The sequence below is a fragment of the Lissotriton vulgaris genome, chromosome 2_1 (assembly GCF_964263255.1).
Source record: "Lissotriton vulgaris chromosome 2_1, aLisVul1.2, whole genome shotgun sequence".
Classification (NCBI taxonomy): Eukaryota; Metazoa; Chordata; class Amphibia; order Caudata; family Salamandridae; genus Lissotriton; species Lissotriton vulgaris.
This window is the reverse complement of record NC_141687.1, coordinates 89,676,878-89,699,741: the sequence shown is the minus strand read 5'-3', so window position 1 is coordinate 89,699,741 and position 22,864 is coordinate 89,676,878. Positions and strand designations below refer to the sequence as shown.

The window sequence follows — 22,864 nt, the reverse complement described above, 5'->3', positions numbered from 1 at the left end:
AATTGCTACACAGAAATGTGTAGATCTCGATTCAAAACGATGACCAGAATTATTTTAACCAATGTAGGCATTCCAACCTTCCTGTGTGGAATAGCATTTTGAGGAAAACCTTTTAGATCTGTCTGTGTATTCACAGATATATATTTAACCCAAATCTCCCCATTCTGTCGTCTGTGAAAATAACGATGGAAATCCAACGAAAATGATACCCTGCATAGTTGGGTACTCGAAGTGAGAAACGTATACCATTTCTTCCGGTACTCTGTTTGGTGGAAAATGAGGTTCAGAGGGATGGGAAGGGTCGGGTCGGTGGAGGTGCTAGAAACAGAGGTATTTTGTGAGACGGGACGAAGGCAGCATTAAAGTGCAAGAAACGGGGAAGGTGGCGTGGGCCAGAGGAGAGTCATGAACGGAGGTACTTGTAGGGAGCCCACCCCCAAGAAAACATACAATAGAGGGAAAATACAAATGAAATAGCATTATTTTAAAAGGCTAGGTTCTTATTCAATAACAAAACATAAAACTCCCCTCATTTTGTTTTTTTTACTTTCTCGTGCTGCATTCATTCATTGCTTTTATTAACCTGCCCTTTAACACTGGCAACGGATTCCCTCAGGTTCCTAATGAAACCATTTTCACCTCAAGGGTGGGGGCGAGGGCTAATGCTCGACTGCTGACCGCAGAGCGCCCTGCATTGCTACACGCGTGAAATGCTGCTTCACAAGTCAGCCGTGTTGCCATGGTACCTACAGTTATACCACTGGAATACTTTCTTTTGATTTTCGGAAAGACATCCACTTCGGGGCAGTTAAGGCTAGTGGGGGTTATAGTCATTAGCTCACAGGAATTCTCATCCTTGTCAGCTGACCCCTTATTTCCCCTGCTGGTTGTACATGGTGGACCACACCGCCGCATCTATTCCAGTGAGCAGAACATTGGTATTTTACTCGCTTTGGGGGTGGGGTCGAGGGTATTTATGGAAAGTAATGAAATGTGAAACATGGCTACGTTCTAGGGAGATAGTCTTGAAGCCTCAAATCTGATAAAAAGTATTTTGTGGTACTGTTGCTTTAAACTTGGTCCCGCGTGTAAATGGTGTATGTTAAATATTGGTTTGCTAGTCTACTTTCAGACATTGACCAGTTTTATATCTGTTTTTATGTTCCTTCCCCAGACGTGCACATCTGAAGGAATGCTTTGAGACCTTAAAGAGGAACATCCCCAATGTGGACGACAAGAAAACGTCCAATCTCAGTGTCTTGCGGAGTGCCTTGAGGTATATTCAGGTACGGCAGCAAAGACTCCAACTTGGTGACATGGCTTTAAATATGTACTATTACAGCTCCTTTCTGTGCAAGGGCGCACATAGGTCCCATTTGAAAAGAAGAGCTCATCCATGTATCTTTAAAAGTCTGCGTATCTTCGTATTTTTGATGTTTTTGTGGTCTTGCAATGCTCTGCACAAATAAGCAAAGGGCCTCTGAAATAATTAAGTAACACTAGCATAATGGAGTTTTAAAGTATATTTAGACGATGAAAGGCGCTACAGTCGGCTGGTAACTAACTGACTCCAAAAACAGTATTTATTTATGTTTGTAGTATTGTATAGCACAAGCACGTTACATAGCGGGATGAACACGAGTATCAAATGCACTGACTTAAAGTGAAGTACTAAATAAAGTATATTTAAATGTTAACATTGAGGTTTATAAAAAATAGTATGTACATTATTTACAGATAACCGATCGTAGAGTGTTTGCGTCAGTGATAAAAATAGGAAGGGCACGTTTGGAGGAAGAAACTGGGCGAAATGGGTGAATGCATTCGAATCGATAGAAGCTTAGTTTGCCTAGGAATGTCCACTGAAAATAAATCTCTTTTGAAAGCAGACCAGGAAGGATTCCTTTGGCTGGCACGGGGGTTGGAATTCCAAAATTTGAGAGGGCAACAGGAAAATGATTGTCATGGTACTTTTTTTTATTTGTGGTAAGGAATGCAGTTCTGTCCTGAGGTCCTGTTTTATAATATAGGATTATGTTTCTCTTCGACATCTTCGATTGTATTATTCATTTTTTGTCATATCGTTTATTTAAAAATGGAGGGTGAATCTCATGTCAGAAACAAATCAAAGGGGTTTGGGTTACTCAGTGAGAGCAGGTTTGCCGTTGAGGATATGGAGTCAAGCCGAGGTAGAAACATGTTTTGGGTGTCTTTGCTAAGAGTAAAAATATCTGGCTATGTGGCCAGAGGGTGCCCTGGGAAATGAAGAAGGGTGTGGGGAGCGTTGAATCATTATAGAGGAGACATTTGTACCGCACCTTGTCGGCAGGTTGACGCTGGAACTCTCGAAACCCCTTGATCTATTCAATATAATGATTGTGATATCTATTGAAAGTCAATAAAGATGTTGAGAAATGATGTAGTCGCTTGCCTGTAACCAATCGATGTGTTTTTGTTGAAACGGTTTACTAAAAAGAAATATAAAAAATATATATATATATCTGGCCAAGAGACATTCAGTTATATTTTTGTATCATCGGTTTATTAGGGTGAGTTACGCTAACAGAGTAGTAGATCCATCAGGGGTTCAGAGTATTCAAAGTACAGGATAAAGAAGGTGGGGCAAAAATGTAATCTTGTAGGAAAGAAGGTTTCAAGAGAGTGAGTGTTATGTCATTTATCTGATGGAGACGATTAATTAAGTGTTGGGCAAACTAATTACAAACTTTACTCATGCAGTCTTTAAGACCGCCTTCAATTTTCCAAGATTTTGTTATTGATTATGTCGAAGGCTACAAACAAACTAACAAGCTGAGAAAGAGCCTGCATTATCAAGCATGTTCATGGCATCAGTGACGTATTAATAGTGAAAAATAATCTGAATCAGGACTGATTTGATCAGAGACTATATTTTACCAACAACAGTAACATAATCACCACAAAACACACTTTTTAGAGATGCCACGGCCATACCCAGCCCCCAACAATAGACAAATGGCACGTGCTAGACCTCTCTGAAAAGCAGCTGATCCAGGTGTAACCTACAGCTACATGGCCTCTGCAGATTACACCACTTGATATTGTCTCTCCAGCTTCCAGCAAGTCTCTTTAAACCCTCAGAGGTCTCTTCACAGGATGTCTTCAGTCCACTCATATCGTATCCTCTTGGGGCTTTACTGGAAAAGGAAAGGCTGAATTGTTTCAGGCCGTCTGTTTATGTAAGATGCTGGTTGGGCATCCTGAAGTACACACTGCTATGAACAACATTTTGACCTTCTACTTAACATTTGTCAATTATGATCCTGTCCTTGATGCCAGAGAAATAAGATACCAATAGGAATGGAGTAGATGGGTTTATTCACTGATAAAGCATCCAACTGCTATCAAGTGATTCAAGAAAGCTGCATATACCTTTTTTATTCAGCATTCACTCTTGTTTCCTAGTGCTTTACAATTCAATCTCTACAATATTTAAGTAGTCTGCACGTCTCCTGTCAACCATACCACTCCATGTATTTTCTCCGATCTATATAGATATCAGTGGTACAGACAAAGGTTACCAGCTTTCTTATCCTTCCTTCAAGCAATAACCAGAATACTAAACTGCATTTATGCCCCACTTAGTTTTAAACAGCAAACAGTTCTTCTAATTGGTTTGTTTCACAGAGGTTGTGTCCTAGGAGAAGTGCAGTGGCACTCGCCTGGCACTATACGCTGGTGTGTCCAAAAGAGCTGTTTAAAAAAAAAAAAAACGTTTTATGAAAAATGGACTCTTTTATAAATTCTGATTCCATCAGAATCCGAGCACAGCACCCTGTTTTAGGTCTCAAAGAGAGACCTATTGCAGTCAAACCACAAAGCTGACTTCACAATGAGGATTTGTAGAAGTGCACGTGCACGTGCTCGTGAACGCGCTTCTATCCCCCCCCCTGCCTTGCTCTTCAAAGGCTTCCCTTACCATTTGCTCCTGCCTCCCACTGCTTCACACTTCACGGCCACCATGCCCTGACTCGCATTTCTGCCCAGCCATCGGTTCCCCAGCTCCAGCACCTCCCCTCTCTCTACACGCACACAGCCTTACTCGGATTTCTCCTCCCCCTCCCCAGCCAGCTCCCCCCAGGCCCTGTTCCCTCCCACCTTTCCTGCTCTCTGTCCCTCTCTCTCTCCGTACATCCAGCGCAGAATCCACGACTGTCACGTCAGTGCCTGCCACATTAGGCATTCCACCACATATCAGTGTTACGAGAAACCATGTCAATTTTTGAATAAGTTGCATTGTAAATGCTTGTACACACCTGCGAGCTGTCTGTTTAGATACATGTTGGCCAGCGAATCCTGCTCAGAGAGCTGTAAAGCCAGCAGGTTTAGTTTGTCATAGTGGAATTGTATCTGAATTCATAAACTGTAGTGTTTCCTGCCATGTGTGTTCTCACGGAATACATTTTTAAATATGCATTGTTTCATTTCATCCTTTATTATGCTGAATCCAGTCTACCAGATGAGTCGTTCTGGGATACATGTTACTGAAAACGCCACTTTGACAACAGGATTGTAAAAGAAAGAAGGAAACGTGGTGTGGTGTTTCAGTACTTTTTGCTAAAACAATGAACTTTGACCCTGCCACTTAAGAACTCCGCACGTTGCTCACTCCCATCTTGCAGGGTAGCAGCTTGTGTTCCCCCCCCCTCCCTCCCCCCACTCACTTAGGAAGAACACTTGACACTTCTGCCCTTGCTTAGTGATGTAGGTTTTACTAGAAACACATTTCCCATGTGATTTTTACCAGCACATAGTTTTCTAGGACCGTCTGTTAGAAGAGCTGCTTTGATGCTTTTTCTAATTATGTTCTTTGATTCAGTGGCTTGCCTTCAGGACTATTACACTGTTAAAGAATGTGGCCATTGACAGAAGATGCCATACAGATTCATCTCAGTCATAATAGCAGTAGTCACGTGTTCCTGTATAGTCCATTTCATATGAAGCAGCCATACTGCTCATGCTCCCTCCCAGAAAAAAAACGAGATCGAGGCTTGCTTTGATCTCTCTCCCCCACATCAACCGCTAGTGAAAGTCAGTGTTTTTGTAATTAATCATGGCATCATAATAACTACATGAGCCCAATGTCTTCTTGCCACAACTATATAATCAGACTGATAAGACTGGTAATGATTCTTGCTGCCTTTATTTGGGAAAAAAATGTGATCATCCTCAGCCTTTCTTTGTAATACTTTGGATTTGATGTTAGTTTAAATCGCTTTATTGGCATTTTCATATGAAGATGGCAACAGGTAGAGCGCAGCACTGCTGAGTCCCGGCCTCTGTCTCATCTCGGACCCCGACCATCGCCGGAGACTCGACTTCCGGCGCACTCACCTTGCCTGTCACCTCTGAGTCAGAGCGCACTCTGCTGTCACCGTCCCTGCACTCTCGTCTCAGTGTCAGACCTCTCTTACTCTCGTCTCGGTGTCAGACCTCTCTCACTCTCGTCTCAGTGTCAGACCTCTCTCACTCTCGTCTCAGTGTCAGACCTCTCTCACTCTCGTCTCAGTGTGTGTCAGACCTCCCCCCCTTACTCTCCGCTCTCATCTCAGTATCAGACCTCTCTCCCCTCACTCTCTGCTCTCTTCCCTCTCACTCTCCGCTCTGTCTCACCTCTCCGCTCTGTCTCCCCTCTCACTCTCCACTCTCTCTTCCCTCTCACTCTCCGCTCTCTCTTCCCACTCTCCGCTCTCTCTCCCCTCTCACTCTCCACTCTCTCTCCACTCTCACTCTCCACTCTCTCCTCCCCTCTCTCTCCCCTCTCCCTCTCTCCCCTCTCTCCCCTCTCACTCTCACTCCCCTCTCACTCTCCGCTCTCACTCTCCGCTCTCTCTCCCCTCTCACTCTCCGCTCTCTCTCCCCTCTCACTCTCCGCTCTCTCGCCCCTCTCACTCTCCGCTCTCTCTCCCCTCTCACTCCACTCTCTCTCTCCCCTCTCTTCCCTCTCACTCTCCGCTCTCTCTTCCCTCTCTCCGCTCTCTCTCCCCTGTCTAGGCTGCTCTCTGACTGTCTCCAGTGGCATCTGTCTGTCTCTGGTCACCCCTCCTCTCCATCACACACCCTCACATCCACTCACCCTCACACCCTCATCCTCACCCACCCTCACACCCTCACCCACCCTCACCCTCGCACCCTCACTCACCCTCACCCCCTCATCCTCACAAACCCTCACTCCCTCACCCTCACACACCCTTACCATCACCCTGACACACCCTGTCACCCTCACTCCATCACCCTCACACCCCCTCACACACTCACTCACAGTCACACCCCCTCACTCACCCTCACCCACACTCACACACCTTCACACCCCCTCACACACCCACTCACCCTCACACAGCCTTACCCTCACCCCCTCATACCCTCACCCTCACCCTCACACCCCTAACCCTCACCCCCTCACACCCCCACTCATCGTCACCCTCAAACCCCCTTACCCTCACACCCCTCACCCTCCATCACCCTCACACCTCCTCACCATCACATACCCTCACACCCCCTCACCCTCACTCACCCTCACCCCCTCATCCTCACACACCCTCACTCACCCCCCTCACAACCCTCACACCCCCTCATCCTCACACCCCCTCACCCTCACACACCCTTACCCTCACACCCTCACCCTCAGTCACCCTCACCCCCTCACCCCCCTCACCCTCACCTCCCTCACACCCTCACCCACCCACCCTCACTCACCCTCACCCTCTTACCCTCACACCCACACCCACCCTCACTCACCCTCACGACCCTCTCACCCTCACACACCCTCCCCCTCACACACCCTCACCCTCACACCCCCTAACCCTCACGCCCCCTAACCCTCACGCCCCCTAACCCTCACGCCCCCTAACCCTCACACACCCTCACTCACCCTCACACACCCTCACTCACCCTCACACACCCTCACCAGCATAGCATACCAAAACCTAGCATAGCAAAACATAGCATAGCATAACAAAACAAAGCATAGGATAGCAAAACCAAACCTAGCATAACAAAACAAAAAATAGCATAGCAAAACACAACAAAGCATAGCATATCGCTTTACATACGAGAGTGGGGAGGAGCGCCACGAGATCCGTGACAAACGTGGTGTCAGCGAGGAGACTACCACACTGATGTCAGACTGCTACCACGATCTACCTGACATTTGCAGTGCCTTAATGTGAGGTGCCCACCCGACAACAACCCACCATGCCATGGCGCCTGTGGTCTTTCTTCTCATCTCCCACCTGGGCAACATGCTGCTGGTGGGTGACGGGCAGCCATACCACACCACCACCTTCTCTCCTGGACTTCTATACTTTTTGTTTTGTCCTGGCCGCCATTTTGCTGCTGATTTCGGACACTTTTCTATGGACTCTGACCCTCCATCCATTCCCTCGTCCTTTAACCCTTTTCCCCGTTGATGATCCTCAAATGTTTCTTCCCTTTTCTGCTTTGCCTTTTCTCCATACCCTTGCATCCCTCCCACCCTCCCCTTGTGCTGTGACTGCATCCCCCCTCCGACCCCCTTTGGAACTCTGCTTTTCTGTATATAGAGATAACTCTAATCACTAGTATATGCTGTAGACCTTTGTACCATCTACCATTCCTATGTGACTCTCAGAGTATGCAGTAGACCACTGTGCTCTCTAACATCCCTATGTGACTCTTGGAGTATATCCAGTCATATCCCTTCCCTATGTATACAGAGATAACTCTAATCACTAGTATATGCAGTAGACCTTTGTACTATCTACCATTCCTATGTGACTCTTAGAGTATGCAGTAGACCACTGTGCTCTCTAACATCCCTATGTGACTCTTGGAGTATATCCATCTGTATCCCTTCCCTATGTATATAGAGATAACTCTAATCACTAGTATATGCAGTAGACCGTTGTGCTCTCTACCATTACTATGTGACTCTTAGAGTATATCTATTTGTATCTCCTTGTGTGACTTTACATCTTGTACATTTGCAATTATTTTCTGTTTGTATCCTATATGTAACGCATGTAATCCTAAGTCCTTATGTTTTTCAACTGGTCCTTATGTAAAGCGCTCTGACACCTTCTGGTAAAGTTTGCGCTATATAAAATCGCATAAATAAAAATAAATAAAATAAACAAAACACAACAAAACATAGCATAGCAAAACAAACCATAGCATAACAATACACAACAAAACATATCATAAGATAAAACATAGCATAACAAAGCATTGCATAACAAAACAGCAAAACACAAAGCACAGTATAACAAAACACAGCATACATAACAAAACATAGCATAACAAAGCATATCAAAACATAACATAACTTAGCATAACAAAACGCAACAAAACATAGCATAACAAAACACAACATAGCATACCATAACAAAACAAAGCTTAGCATAGCATAACAAAACATAGCATAGCATAACAAAACATAGCTGAACAAAACATAGCATAGTAAAACAAAGCATAGCATAATAAAACACAACAAAACATTGCATAGTATAACAAAGGATAGCATAACAAAGCATAGCAAAACACAACAAAACATAGCATAACAAAACATAGCATAGCATAACAAAACAAAGCATAGGATAGCAAAACTAAACATAGCATAGCATTACAAAAAAAAGCATAGGATAGCAAAACAAACCATAGCATAACATAACATAACAAAACATAGCATAACACAACACATAGCATAACAAAACATAGCAAAACATAACATAGCTTAACAAAACACAGCATAGCATAACAAAAGAAAGCTTAGCATAGCATAACATAGCATAGCATAACAAAACAGCATAACAAAACATAGCATAGCAAAACAAAGCATAGCGTAATAAAACACAACAAAACTTTGCATTGCATAACAAAACATAGCATAGCATAACAAAGCATAGCATAGCAAAACACAATACCACTCAGTGCCACTTAATTATATGCTACATAATTACTCTGCACTCAATGCAACATACTCTCCAAATACCACTCAGTCCCACATAATTACACACCACATAATTACACTCTACTGAATGCAACACACTCCACACAATATGACTCAGTGCCATATAATTACACTGAATGCAACATACACTCCTAATACCACTCAGTGCCACATAATTACACTCTACTGAATGCAAGACACACTCCACACAATACCACTCAGTGCCACATAATTATGTTACATAATTACACGACACTCAATGCAACATGCACTCCAAACAATACAACTCAGTGCCACATAATTACAGTGCACTCAATGCAACATGCACTCCAAATACCACTCTGTGCTACATAATTACACGCCACATAATTACATGCCACATAATTACACTGCACTCAATGCAACATACAATCCAAATACCACTCAGTGCCACATAGTTATATGCCACATAATTACACTGCACTCAATGAACATACACTCCAAATACCACTCAGTGCCACATAGTTATATGCCACATAATTACACTGCACTCAATGTAACATACACTCCAAATACCACTGTGCCACATAATTACACACCACATAATTACACTCGACTGAATGCAACACACTCCACATAATTCCACTCATTACCACATAATTACAAGCCACACAATTAAACTCTACTGAATACAACATACACTCCTCATAATACCACTCAGTGCCACATAATGCCACGCAACATAATTACACTCTACTCAATGCAACATACACTCCAAATACCACTCAGTTCCACGCCACATTATTACACTGCACTCAATGCAACATACGCTCCAAATACCACTCAGTGCCACATAATTACACGCCACATAATTACACTGCACTCAATGCAACATACACTCCAAATACCACTCAGTGCCACATAATTACACTGCACTCAATGTAACATACACTCCAAATACCACTCAGTGCCACATAATTACATGCCACATAATTACAGTCTACTGAATGCAACACACACTCCACACAATACCACTCAGTCCCACATAATTATATGTTACATAATTACACTGCGCTCAACGCAACATACACTCCAAATACCACTCAGTGCCACCTATTACACGCCACATAATTACACTGCGCTCAATGCAACATACACTCCAAATACCACTCGGTGCCACATAATTACACGCTACATAGTTACACTGCACTCCATGCTACATACACTCAATGCAATATACACTCCAAATACCACTCAGTATTACTATGACTATCACTAAGCTACATAATTACACTACACTCAATGCAACATACACTCCAAAGACCACTAAGTGCCACATAAGTATATGCTACATAATTACACTGCACTCAATGCAACATACACTCCAAAGACCACTCAGTGCCACATAATTACACACCACATAATTACTCTACTGAATGCAACACACACTCCACACAATACAACTCTGTGCCACATAATTATATGCTACATAATTACACTGTGCTCAATGCAAAATACACTCCAAATACCACTCAGTGCCACATAATTACACGCAACATAATTACACTCTACTGAATGCAACACACACTCCACACAATACCACTCAGTGTCACATAATTATATGCTACATAATTACACTGCACTCAATGCAACATACACTCCAAATAACACTCAGTGCCACATAGTTACACGCCACATAATTACACTGCACTCAATGCAACATACATTCCAAATACTACTCAGTGCCACATAATTACACGTTAAATAATTACACTTTACTGTAGTGAATGCAACACACACTCCACACAATACCACTCAGTGCCACATAATTATATGCTACATAATTACACTGCACTTAATGCACATACACTCCACACAGTGCCACAAAATTACACGCCACAATTACACTACTGAATACAACATACACTCCACACAATACCACTCAGTGCCACATAATTATATGCTACATAATTACACTGCACTCAATGCAACATACACTCCAAAGGCCACTCAGTGCCACATATTTACATGCCACATAATTACTCTACTGAATACAACATACACTCCACACAATACCACTCAGTGCCACATAATTATATGCTACATAATTACACTGCACTCAACGCAACATACACTCCAAATACCACTCAGTGCCACATAATTACACGCAACATAATTACACTGCACTTAATGCAACATACACTCCAAATACCACTCACTGCCACATAATTACACGTCACATGATTACACAGCTCTCAATGCAACATACACTCCAAATACCACTCAGTGCCACATAGTTATATGCAACATAATTACACTGCACTCAATGCAACATACACTCCAAATACCGCTCAGTGCCACATAATTACACACCACATAATTACACTCTACTGAATGCAACACACACTCCACACAATACCACTCAGTGCCACATAATTACACGCCATATAATTCCATGCTTCTCAATGCAACGCAAATACACTCCACATAATACCACTCGGTGCCATATAATTACACACCTCATACTTGCACTGCTCAATGCAATATGAATACACTCGATCTGTCTATCTATCGCCCTTATTTATTTATTTTTTTTTTTTGAGAACCAGATCATCTATCCCGACTCTAACCCCTTCCGACAACATCTCACACTATGGCGTCGGTACATCGACGACATTCTGATACTATGGAAGGGTGACCGAGAGAGCTGTAATCAGTTCTGCACCTGGATTAACTTACAGAATCCCTACCTGAAATTCACTGGGACAATGTCAGAGACAGCTTTGCCCTTCCTTGACCTCACGATACGGCTGGGATCAGCCGGTCTGAGCACCACTCTGTTCCGTAAAGAGACGGACAGAAACAGCCTCCTTCTGTTTAACAGCCATCACCCCAGAGCACTACGTGAAAATCTTCCCTTCGGTCAATTCTTGAGGATACGTAGGAATTGCTCCTCAAGGGATGATTACAGACAGGAAGCTAATACCTTACAAAGTAAGCTGCTTGACAGAGGGTACCCCACCAAATTGATACGAGACTCTAGTAAGAGAGCCCTCAACAACCATAGGGAGGCCCTCCTGGAAGTACACCAAAAAGAACGCGACAACCTTATAACATGTGTCACTAGTTTCACCAAGAATTCTAACTTCATTAAGAAAACAGTGAATAAACACTGGGGCATCCTCAATTCAGGGGGCACTGATTTACCCAAGCCTAGGTTTGCATTTAAACGGACAACGAACCTAAAAGACTCCCTGATACACACACGTCCTAAGAAATCACCTGGTGCTGGACAACGTACATTATGGGACCTCCCACCCGTGGTTGGACACTACCCGTGTGGAGGCTGTGCCGTCTGTCCCCAATCTATACAGTGCAAAGAAATTACGTTAACAGACTCTTTCACTTGGAAACTGAATAGACACACTAACTGTAATAGCTCTAAATGTGTCTATCTCCTCATCTGCCCTTGTGGCAAATTCTATGTCGGGATGACCATGAGACAGGTCAAATTGAGAATAATGGAGCATAAAAGTAACATACGATGCTCCAAGACTCACACGAGACTTTATGAACACTACCAACAATATAATCACCCTGCCGACAGCATCCAATGGCTAGTGCTTGAGTCCCAACCAGCCATGACCAGACAAGCTTTGTTCAGGCTTGAACAAAGATGGGTGCATCGTCTCCAGCTAGACACAATAGGGCTGAATGACGCTATTCCCTGGGCGAGTGTCTCGAGATAGATACCCTCTACTCTATCACCTGTTTACCCCTCCCGCCATGGTAACACATCCTGGGTACACCTCTCCTGCCATATACCCCTGACTAGCGGTGCAACACAACCTACAACCCAACCCCTTACTGTCACTATCATCCCGTTCCACCTTGATTCCTCTTTACAGAGGACCTCTAGTACAATACTCCACGGACCGACTGGGTTGAGTCGCGCAGTCCCGGCAGCACACAGTCAATGCAGACACAGACTGACATAATGTGTAGACTATTACGCAATATGCGCGAACATCCGCACCTCAACACACCTTATGGCCATTTTATGAATAATTATTCAGGCACTTCCTGTTGCGTCTCCTGCTCGGGTCTAATCACACCCGACTTTCTGAGATATTGATCTCGAAGCAATTTTCCATCTGTTTAAACACTATTGCCACTCCCAAGATGGCCCCCTTACTGAGCCACTCGATTACCTAGCTCTGCCCATTGGACCAGACAGGGTGCTGCGCATGCGCATGACGCATTACAGATGCGCCTTCACCGGACCGGCACCTACGTCAGAGGCCCACTTCCTTCAAAACGGCGGACACCAGCGGAAGCCTCTACCAGCTGCTCCGCACCCTGACCAGGTGCCGTGAGCGTGAGGGGTAGGTGTTCCGCCGTTCCAGTGTCTCCGTCAAGGTAAGCTTCCTTCGAGACCATCAAAGCCCCGGGTTTTCTATGTCAGGAGCGTGGATGACGGGACAACATCGGGCCAAGGTATTTGATTACCGCATGTGTCCGTCAAAGATCACCTTGCTGATCGGAAGCCTTCCCGGAGGCCCCGCTATTCAGATTCTATATGATAAATTATGCCCCGCCTGGCCACTCACTCGACCCGCCCCCAGCTCACCGGGTCTTTAACTACATAGAGACAGGGCAGTTTGTTGTTTTCACATAAGCCTCCCTGGAGCCCCGCTGATCGTATTTTAAAGCATCATATTATGGCCCACTTGGCCATGTACCCGCCCCCATCCCGCCCGATCTATTGCTGAAGGGGCTGAGGGCAGTACCTCGGTTACCTCTCTGTCCCATATGTCAATGGATAGGAGTGGTGTGAGTGATACGTGTCTAACATCACATTACAGTACTGTTACCCAGGGAGCCATATTAAGTGGGGATTATCCCGCCCAGCCTCTCTCCTTCCTTGCCCCGATTATGAATTGCTGCTGGGAGAATGTTTTACGCTCTATCTGGGGCCGCTATTACTGCTGTTAAGTGCACCACCATTCACATCTACCTTACTTGTCTAGGTTACCAGCTACCAATTTTTACATCCTATAGGTGCATCCAACCTTATAACGCTGGCCTCACGGGAGCACGCTGCGGGGCCCATTCTTAATCCCTTTAGGGTAAGAACATGACTAATGCTGCACGCCTGCTGTTGTTTCCTAGGGACGGGTTGTTATCTTGAAAGCTTCGGCTATATATACCACAGTTTTTTCTTAAACACACAATGGAAATTCTCCAATTGTGATATTTGGGTGGTGTATGACATAGAAGGGACGTTGCACCTAAATTCCCGGTTCAATTGGTTCTCCCTTCCACACTACCCCTTCACTTCTCACAGTGTGGAGCCTGTGTCACAAGAGTCACGCTGCACGATTTGAGCATTGAGTCACTATGTTGCATTTGACTTGAGTTGTTCTTTCTGTTTTTATATTTTGTTCCCCTACCTCTAGGTCGCCTAAATAGAGCAGGACCCCTTGGCCCTCTTGTCCTCCGACCCAGCGAGGTTGTATTTGCTTTCTTCATATAGATTGAGCATTGAGTCCAAATTTGTTTTTTTGTGTAGTACTTTATTTGAGGTCCTGACGAATCGCCTTTTGGCGAGAAACATGTTGACCACACTAGGGGGTAGAGTTATTGCTCTGTATACCTTTACGGTCTCTAAACTCCCCTCCCACCCCTTTTAACTAAGGAATCAGCCACGTTATTAAAGTTGGAAGTGGACTGATTACCTTTTTTATCACTTTCACTCACTATTGCACTGACTACACCTTCCTTCATCCTCACCCACATCCACCATCGGCAAGGAACTAAAGAACCCCGTCAAAAGAGTACCTTTGGGGACTCCGTCAGACATTGCAGCGCCGGTCTGACGAGGGGCAGTGAGCCGATGATGACACCGGACACCCTCTAGTAAGGGTGTGTTTCACGCTTATTACTTTGGGTGTGTGAGGCTCTCTAAGTTCCGACTAGGGAACCCTTCCTTCGCAGCCACGGTATTTATAATACCAACTCCTTGCTCCACACTGTTACACGCTCCCTGGGGAACTTTGTACTCTGCTGTTAGCTGTTATATCTATCGCCCTTACTCTCTGTCTATCTATCGCCATCACTCTCTCTATCTATCTATCTATCTATCTATATCTATCTATCTATCTATCGATCGCTCTCACTCTATCTTTTGCCCTCACTCTATCGCCCTCCCTCTATCTATCGCCCTCCCTCTATCTATCGCCCTCCCTCGATCTATCTATCGCCCTCCCTCGATCTATCTATCGCCCTCCCTCTATATATCGCCCTCCCTCTATCTATCGCCCTCCCTCTATCTATCGCCCTCCCTCTATCTATCGCCCTCTCTCTGTTTATCGCCCTCACTCTATCTATCGCTTCACCACAGCATCACTCAGCACCACCACAGCATCACTCAGGGGAAACACAACATTACTAGGCGCTACCACAGCATCACTGAACGCCACAGCATCACTCGTCGCCGCCACATCAATCAGCACAACCACAGCATCAATCTGTGCAACCAATCAACAACAACTGGTTCAAATATGTTCTCTCAATGTTTCAAGCTTTATTACAAATGTCACAAAAAGATGTTATTTCACTTCTGTGCTTGGATTTTCGTCACAATAAAATACAATTAACAAAATCTTCACAAAAATTATTTACAAAAGTTTAAGCTATTGCCATTATAAATTACAATAACTTTTATTTAAGTATTAATTATTAAAAAATGTAAAAACCATTGTTATTTGTAATATCAATACATCTAAGTTACGTAAATACAATACATATTGCATTACAAATGCTATAGGTTTCACATTTGCAAAATTTAAAACTATTGGCATTGTAAATGACAAAGCTATTAATTTAGCTATTTTCAAAACCAACACATAAATAAAAAATGTCATTTACAATACCAATAGCTCAAACTTTCCTAATGCGAGACCTATTGCATTGCAAATGCTTGTTGGCTAACAGCTGTAAAAAGGAGACCAATATTGCCACCATTTTTATTCTGTATCCTTGGTCCAATTCTGGGGTGCTTTTTAACTTCTCTCTAGTTCAATGCAAATCCTACCGTTACAAATTCAAATTGTGTAAGCTTTGGCGTATTTGCAATACAAACTTTATCTCAATAAGTTGCTGTAACAAGCTGCAAGTCCGCTAAGGAAGCCCATTCTTTTGCTAATTATTTTCCACATAAGGTTGCAAGACCATAAAGTGAAGTTTTCAGGATTTTGAATAGTTTCTTGTTTGAAGATGTTAGACTACTGATCACTTGCTCCACCCCAAGTGTTTTTGAGGACTGAAATAGAAGTCATCAACTTGGAATGATGCAGACAGTTGTTATTGAATCTGCAGAATACCTCAGTTCCCTTGTATACCTGCTAAGCCTCTCTTGCTTGCTTAGTACTAGACATTTGTTGGGCCGGAAATGTCCCCTGCATGATATGAAGCTGTGTTCCCTTGTTCTGACTGCCCTACTGTCCAGTCTATCTGGCCTCTTGTCTTTAATTTGGGCCCTGGCATCACAGTGTCTATTGTGTGGGAAGAGACCTAGGCCTATCCCTGACTTAAAGGTTCCAGACCTGTTCTATGACCCGTAGAGACACACCAAGTGTTTCCCCCATAGTAGACAGGTGTCCCTGTCCTGGGTGTAGCTTATATATCAGTGCTGGCACCATACAGTGTTTTGTGATTTATAGTTTGACCAAACCTTTATATCTGTATTAGCGACTGTGTGACCTATTGACTGATCTAGTGTCAACTTCTACTGTTCTGTCACTCAGAATGTTGCACTGCCATCATGTATGTCGAGTGTATTCATAGTGAGCCTGCGAAACGAGTGGCGTTATTACTCCGTGAAATGAAATGAAAAATTGCACTTGTATAGCGCATAGCTACCCGGAGGCCTCGCAGCGCTTGTGAATGATTACTTAGTGCGGGCTTGGGGTAGATTAGCAGGTGCTAGCAAACAGGTGCGTTTTCAGGGCCTTCCTGAAGGACATGTGATTGTTGTGTTCCCGAAGAGAGAGCGGGAGAGAGTTCCAAAGTCTCGCCGCCGTATGAGAGAAAGAGCGGCCTCCCCAGCGAGCTTTCTTGATTTTGACGGACGTTGCCAGCTGGAGGGTGCAAGAGCGAAGGGAACGGGACGGAACATATGGCGTGACCATAGGATGTAGAATTACAGGGCCCGTTCGATGGAACGATTTGTGTAAAATACACATGGCTTTAAATTGCACTCTTGCCGCCACAGGGAGCCAATGGAGCTCCCTCAGGGCGTTCTTAGCTGACTGCCAGCGGGGGATGTTGTAGAGTAGGCGCGCCGCACTGTTTTGTGTGATTTGGAGCTTCTGAGTAACGGAGATGGGGACTCCCATATAAAGAGCATTCCCATAGTCCAGGCGGGAGAGTATCAGGGCCTGGACCATAACCCTCCTCGCCTGGAATGGGAGCAGAGGGAGCACCTTCCGCAGCATCCTCATTAGCCCAAAACAGGTGGCGGCCGTCTTGGTAGCCTGGACCGAAAAATCGAGTGCTCTATCGAGCCAGATCCCAAGGCTCTTTATCTGGGACTTGGGGACGGGGAAGGAGCCTAAACATGGAGGCCAGATGGATGCAAGGGCAGAGGGAGAAGGGTTGCCCAGTAAGATGATGTCTGTCTTCTCCCCATTAAGCTTTAAGCAGGAAGATTGCATCCATCTGGCGACAGCCTCTAGACAGGGGCCTAAGGTGAGGGACGATCCCTCAGAGTGGTCTAGAGAGACCACCAATTGGGTATCGTCTGCGTAGGTGACGATACGCACACCAAAGGGATGGACTATCCTGTCTAGAGGTTCCATGTAGGCATTAAAAAGGGTAGGACTTAGGGAAGAGCCCTGGGGAACCCCGCACCTAAGTGGGTGTTTGGGAGACACCACTTCACCCTCAAAGACTTGAAAAAAACGCTCATCCAGGAAGGATGTCAGCCACTCTAGAGCCGCGCCTGACACGCCCATGCCCGCCAAACGATGTAATAACGTGGCATGGTTAACCGTGTCGAACGCGGCGCTGAGGTCTAGTAGAATGATGGCGACTTTTCCTCCCCGATCCAGCACGGCTCTCGCTTCTTCCGTTACCGCAAGGAGGGCGGTTTCGGTTCCGTGCTGAGGACGGAAGCCTGTCTGAGAGGCACGCAATAGACTATTGGACTCTAAATAGTCCATTAGGATGTTGTTCACGTGCCTCTCAAGCAATTTACTCAGCCACGGAAGAAGAGAGATGGGGCGATAGTTTGCCCAGTTGCTCTGGTCGAGGTTGGGTTTTTTTAACAAAGCCTTCACCATCGCACATTTCCAAGATGGTGGAACAGATTTGGAAGAAATGGACGCGTTAAGAACGTCTAAGATGACTGGACGAACGACGTCCAAGACCTTGATGAGGGTCTGAGGAGGTGCTGGGTCATTGGGAGAGCCAGAAGTGATCTTAGGGATCAGTTTGTCTAGTCCAGGAGTGTCGAGAAGTGGGATTTCCTCCAGCTTACAAGGAACAGAGGAATCAGAGGTGATGAGGAATTTTGAATCGTCCGTAGTGTTGTTAAATGAAGAGTATATGGCCTGAATTTTTTGAGAAAAAAAGACGGCCAGATCATTACAACGGTTTTGGGCGCCTTCAGCGGAGGGACGCTCAGCCGGAGGCGAAATAAGGGACTTAGCGATTTTGAAAATTTCCCTGGGGGCATTCGCCGCCGCATTGATTTTCCCTTCATAAAAAAGAATTTGTGCTGTTTTCATCTCCATTTTGTAGATTTTTATGGCAGCCCTATACTCAGCTTTTTTAGGTTGAGAATAGTCCTGCCTCCAGGCTCTCTCAAGTTTTCGGCAGGCTAATTTCCTGAGTCTAAGGGCAGGTGTATACCATGGGGCAACTTTGGGTCTTCTTATAGTATTGCAAGCATTTTCAGGAAGGACCTGGTCGAGGGTACTGGAAATCCAATGGTTAAAATTATTAGTTGCCTTACTAGGATTGGTTGCCCTTGCAGGAAGATTTTTGGCGAGGGCCACTTCCCAGTCAGGCAAGGGGAGAGAGGGCCATTTCCTGCTTCGATGCTTGGTAGTGTTCTGAGGGGGGAGGAGGGGGTTAGTACACCATGTGAAGGGAATTAAAAAATGGTCGGTCCAGGGTAGAGGAATCGGAGTCTCCACCAAGAGGTTATCTATGTTGCTGTAAATGTGGTCAAGAAGATGACCTTTGTTGTGCGTAGCATGAAAGCCCTTCTGGCATAAATCCATGGCTTGCAGGTTGGAACAAAGATTGTTAGCCGATGAATTATAGGGGTCGTCTAAATGTAGATTAATATCACCAAGCAGAGTGAGATTGGAAGAGGTCAGGACGACGCTTGCGACAAGATCTACTATCTTGGTAATAAAATTATTGAGGGGACCAGGTGGGCGGTATGCTAGGATGCCCGAAAAAGTAGTAGTGGGAGAAAGTTCTAGCGAGAAGTGGAGACTCTCACAAACAGGTGTGGTGGTAGGAGTGACACGGCACTTGTAACCGTCTCTGTATATAATCGCCAGTCCCCCACCTCTCCCAGTCTGGCGGTCTGATCGTTTTAGTGTATACCCTTGGGGAGTGACCCATACAGCCGTAGGGTCTTTATCTAGCTGGAGCCAGGTTTCTGTTAGAAACAGGGCATCAGGGTTAAGTTCTTCAATTAACATGTACAGCTCGGTGAAGTGTTTCGGTAAAGACCGACAATTAAGGAGAAACATTCTCCATTTATGTCCAAAGGACGGATGACTGCGGAGTGAAGGAGTGGGGCGCCAGTTACAGACCTTACAGTGGTAATCAGTGTTAGTAGGAGGAAATGAGTGGTTACAGGGCGACTTGATGGGAGGACGTAAGGAGAGAAGCAAAGAGGAGTCATAGGAGTAAGTACCTGCCATGAAGTAAATCCAGGCCAGAACACGCAAAACGCGTCTGGACGCGGACTGGCGCAGACTGGCTTCTCTTTGGCGCCTCTTAGGCGCAATGAAGGCGCTCCCGCTACGCGTTACCGCTGCGCGAGGGGGGAGAGATTAAGAAGATTGGGAGGTGAGGGAAGACTAGAGCGTCACCCTCTGAAGATGGCCGCCCGCCGAGGGACAAGCAGGAAGTAAGAGCGCTCTTTCTCCCTCCACTCAATCAGCATCAGATAGCTGCGGTGGACCGGGGAGTCAGCGCTATGCCTGGCAAAGGTAACAGCAGTTTTAAAATGCACTTTACAGTTAGTAAAATAACCCACAGGTTAATGACACACAATTTTTAAAATTCGTCCTAAATACTGAAAAAACGCTCCACACCCTAGCGCTATGTAAGACTGATTATTGAAAACAGTGGGATACATTTAGCATGGCACAAGATGGAGGAGGGGACAGCTTCCCTAGACATCTGAAATGAAGTGCCTGTATTCATGTGGTGGGCGATCTAGACACTGAAGTGTGATGATCGAGTCTGAGATTCCTTTAGAATTTCCATAAATACTTTGATCGCAAGCGGCCGCTGATTAGTTATTCCCGAGCACTGACGTTTGGTAGATGGTAGAGGTGAAGGATAAAACTGCAGTTTGTTTTTCAAGGTCAAAAGGTTAGTAGGCCAGGCCAGGCCCGGACTGCCCTTTTATCTGTCCCAAATTACTGTTTTAGAAAGGTTTATCGAAGCCAGGTGCAATTATCTCGCACTTCATTCTGCCTATTTGTTGGGTGCTTCTCTTAAGAGACCACCCCAATGCTACCTGCTGTGAAAAGCATCATAGCAGGTAGCACTGGGGCTGTGTCTGGAGAGCAGCCTGAAGACTTAAAAGAGAACTACCCCAAACCGGTTCTGATATTTGAGACAGTGGTCCCACAACCCTTGTCTAGAAAATGTGTATAAAATTGGGATACAAACCACCCTATTTTGATGTAGCTCCAAGTTATTCATGACCTAGTACTCCGCGGGGTACTTGCTTCTTTAAAGAGCTGTTGTGTAACCAGGGCTAGTGTCTGACTCCCAGAGAGGAGGGTACATCACCTGAAATCTGCACTTCCTGCTGGAAGAGCTGAGGATAAGGAGTGTATCTGGCTCTGCTGGAGAAGAGACTGTCAATGAAGAGAAGTCCAATGTCTTCCCGGTGCATAGAGCACCCAAATAAAGCAGACACAAACACCAGAAAAGTCCCATTATGGTGCAGGGTTCCATTCACTCTCTGTGTGCAATTCTTTGGTTGGGTCCGGGGAGGCCGGCACAACTGGATTTAGCCATTGTATGCCTAATTGACCAGGGTGGCTGTGCTGGTACACCACCAAACACCACTAGCCCGGCAGTCCTTGCCTGCTGCTTAAGCTATACAAGGATCGCTGTTTAACAGAGATATGCTTGAAGTTGAAATGCACCCCAGGTTTGATAATTGCTACCTGAAGGAGACAACGGGTAAGATCGAATGGCTGTTACATCCTCAACCCCCACAGTGAGTTACTGTAAACTGAACTTGTGCCTAATTTGTGCCTTTTCCACTAGTATTTGGGATTAAGGTTCCTAAATATGGGGAGAGGACATAAGCGCGGGAGACAGTATCATTATTATAGAAGGTAGACCGGTATTGAACCCTGTATGCAGGGTTGTGTATTTTTTAGTTTGTGTAATTAAACTACTTGCTTTTTACCAAAATACAAGCACTGAGTTGCACATTCAAGTTATTGTTTGATGAGTTCTGAGCTGTTGTCCCTACACTACTTTTCTTATATGTATTGGACTTCTAGCTCCTGCAGGGTTGTAGGTGAAGTCTGAAGATTGAAGAGGCATAGTAGGCTGGCATACAGTGCACCAGTGGCAAACTACCTCAACCACCACGATTAGAGCATAGTAGTCCATGTCTGCCCTGTGGACCTATCAATGAACAAAGAAAACAAATGTATTTAGTTGGTGATTGCTTTTCTGCTAGAAGCTGCATTTGACGTGCCGTGCTATAGTCTCAAAGATGAATACGCGGCTTCTGTGTTCTATACAGATGACTCGCTTCACTTTGTAAGCCCTTGTTCATTGTTTGCTCGCCTGTTGCTTTCACCCCCTCCCACACCCCCTCGCGTTGCCCTACTTTTACAGCAAGGCCTAATTCTGAAGAGCTGAACTACTTCGGCAAATTAGGCAAAGAGGATTGCTGTTGTGGTTATACAAATAAACGTTTTAAGTAATATACCCTTTGATTTAATGTAGTTTGGATAAGATCCATTAACATAATTACTTGTAAACAAACTTTTTTATGTGGTATAAAAATCCAGTTACACGTCTTTCCCTAAAGAACATTGAAAATAAATGTAGCATTTAGAGTAAAAGCAGCACTGTTATTATTTATACTATATGATAAAAGTAGGAAAACATTTTTTCGCACACAACTCTAAAGAGCACTACGAGATTGCCATTTCCATGCTGAAATTCTTATGAACATCCTGTACTTTATGTAAGATGGAAACATATTACTTGATCCTACTCTAGATTCCTAAAATGCCGACAGTACATCCAACCGTAAAATACTGTACGTTAAAGCATTATGTTATTTGTGAATCCGTTTGCATGTTGTTATTCTTAAAACCATGATGCCTTTTATAGTTGTAAGCTGCAATAGTATTTGCTATACTACCCTCGGACTACTGACAATTGCTAATTTTCTAAGGTTTGGTAACACTTTGAATGCAACAAATATGTCAGTGTTTGGTTCCATGTGGAAATCTATTAAATCTTCATTTCGATAGTCGCTTGATTAAAACAATTTTTTCTCTTTGAAAGACAGTGCTTGCTGCCGCTTCTCCTACAGCATTCTCTCGAGTAGATGCATGTTGAATAGGCACTTCCAGACCTCTCAATCTTAGCTGCAATCTCCAGGCAAACTTTTGGTCAGGGACG

The 22,864-nt window shown here is 44.7% G+C and overlaps 1 protein-coding gene across 2 annotated transcripts in view; it reads left to right on the top strand.

The window, feature by feature from the left end:
- MNT (MAX network transcriptional repressor) overlaps positions 1-22,864 on the top strand; it is a 204,073-nt gene that overhangs the window by 133,735 nt on the left and 47,474 nt on the right. For both annotated transcript variants that reach the window (XM_086954513.1, XM_086954512.1), the window contains one exon: positions 1,175-1,286. In XM_086954513.1, the coding sequence (XP_086810639.1) occupies positions 1,175-1,286 (112 nt within the window). The remainder of the gene's footprint in view (positions 1-1,174; positions 1,287-22,864) is intronic.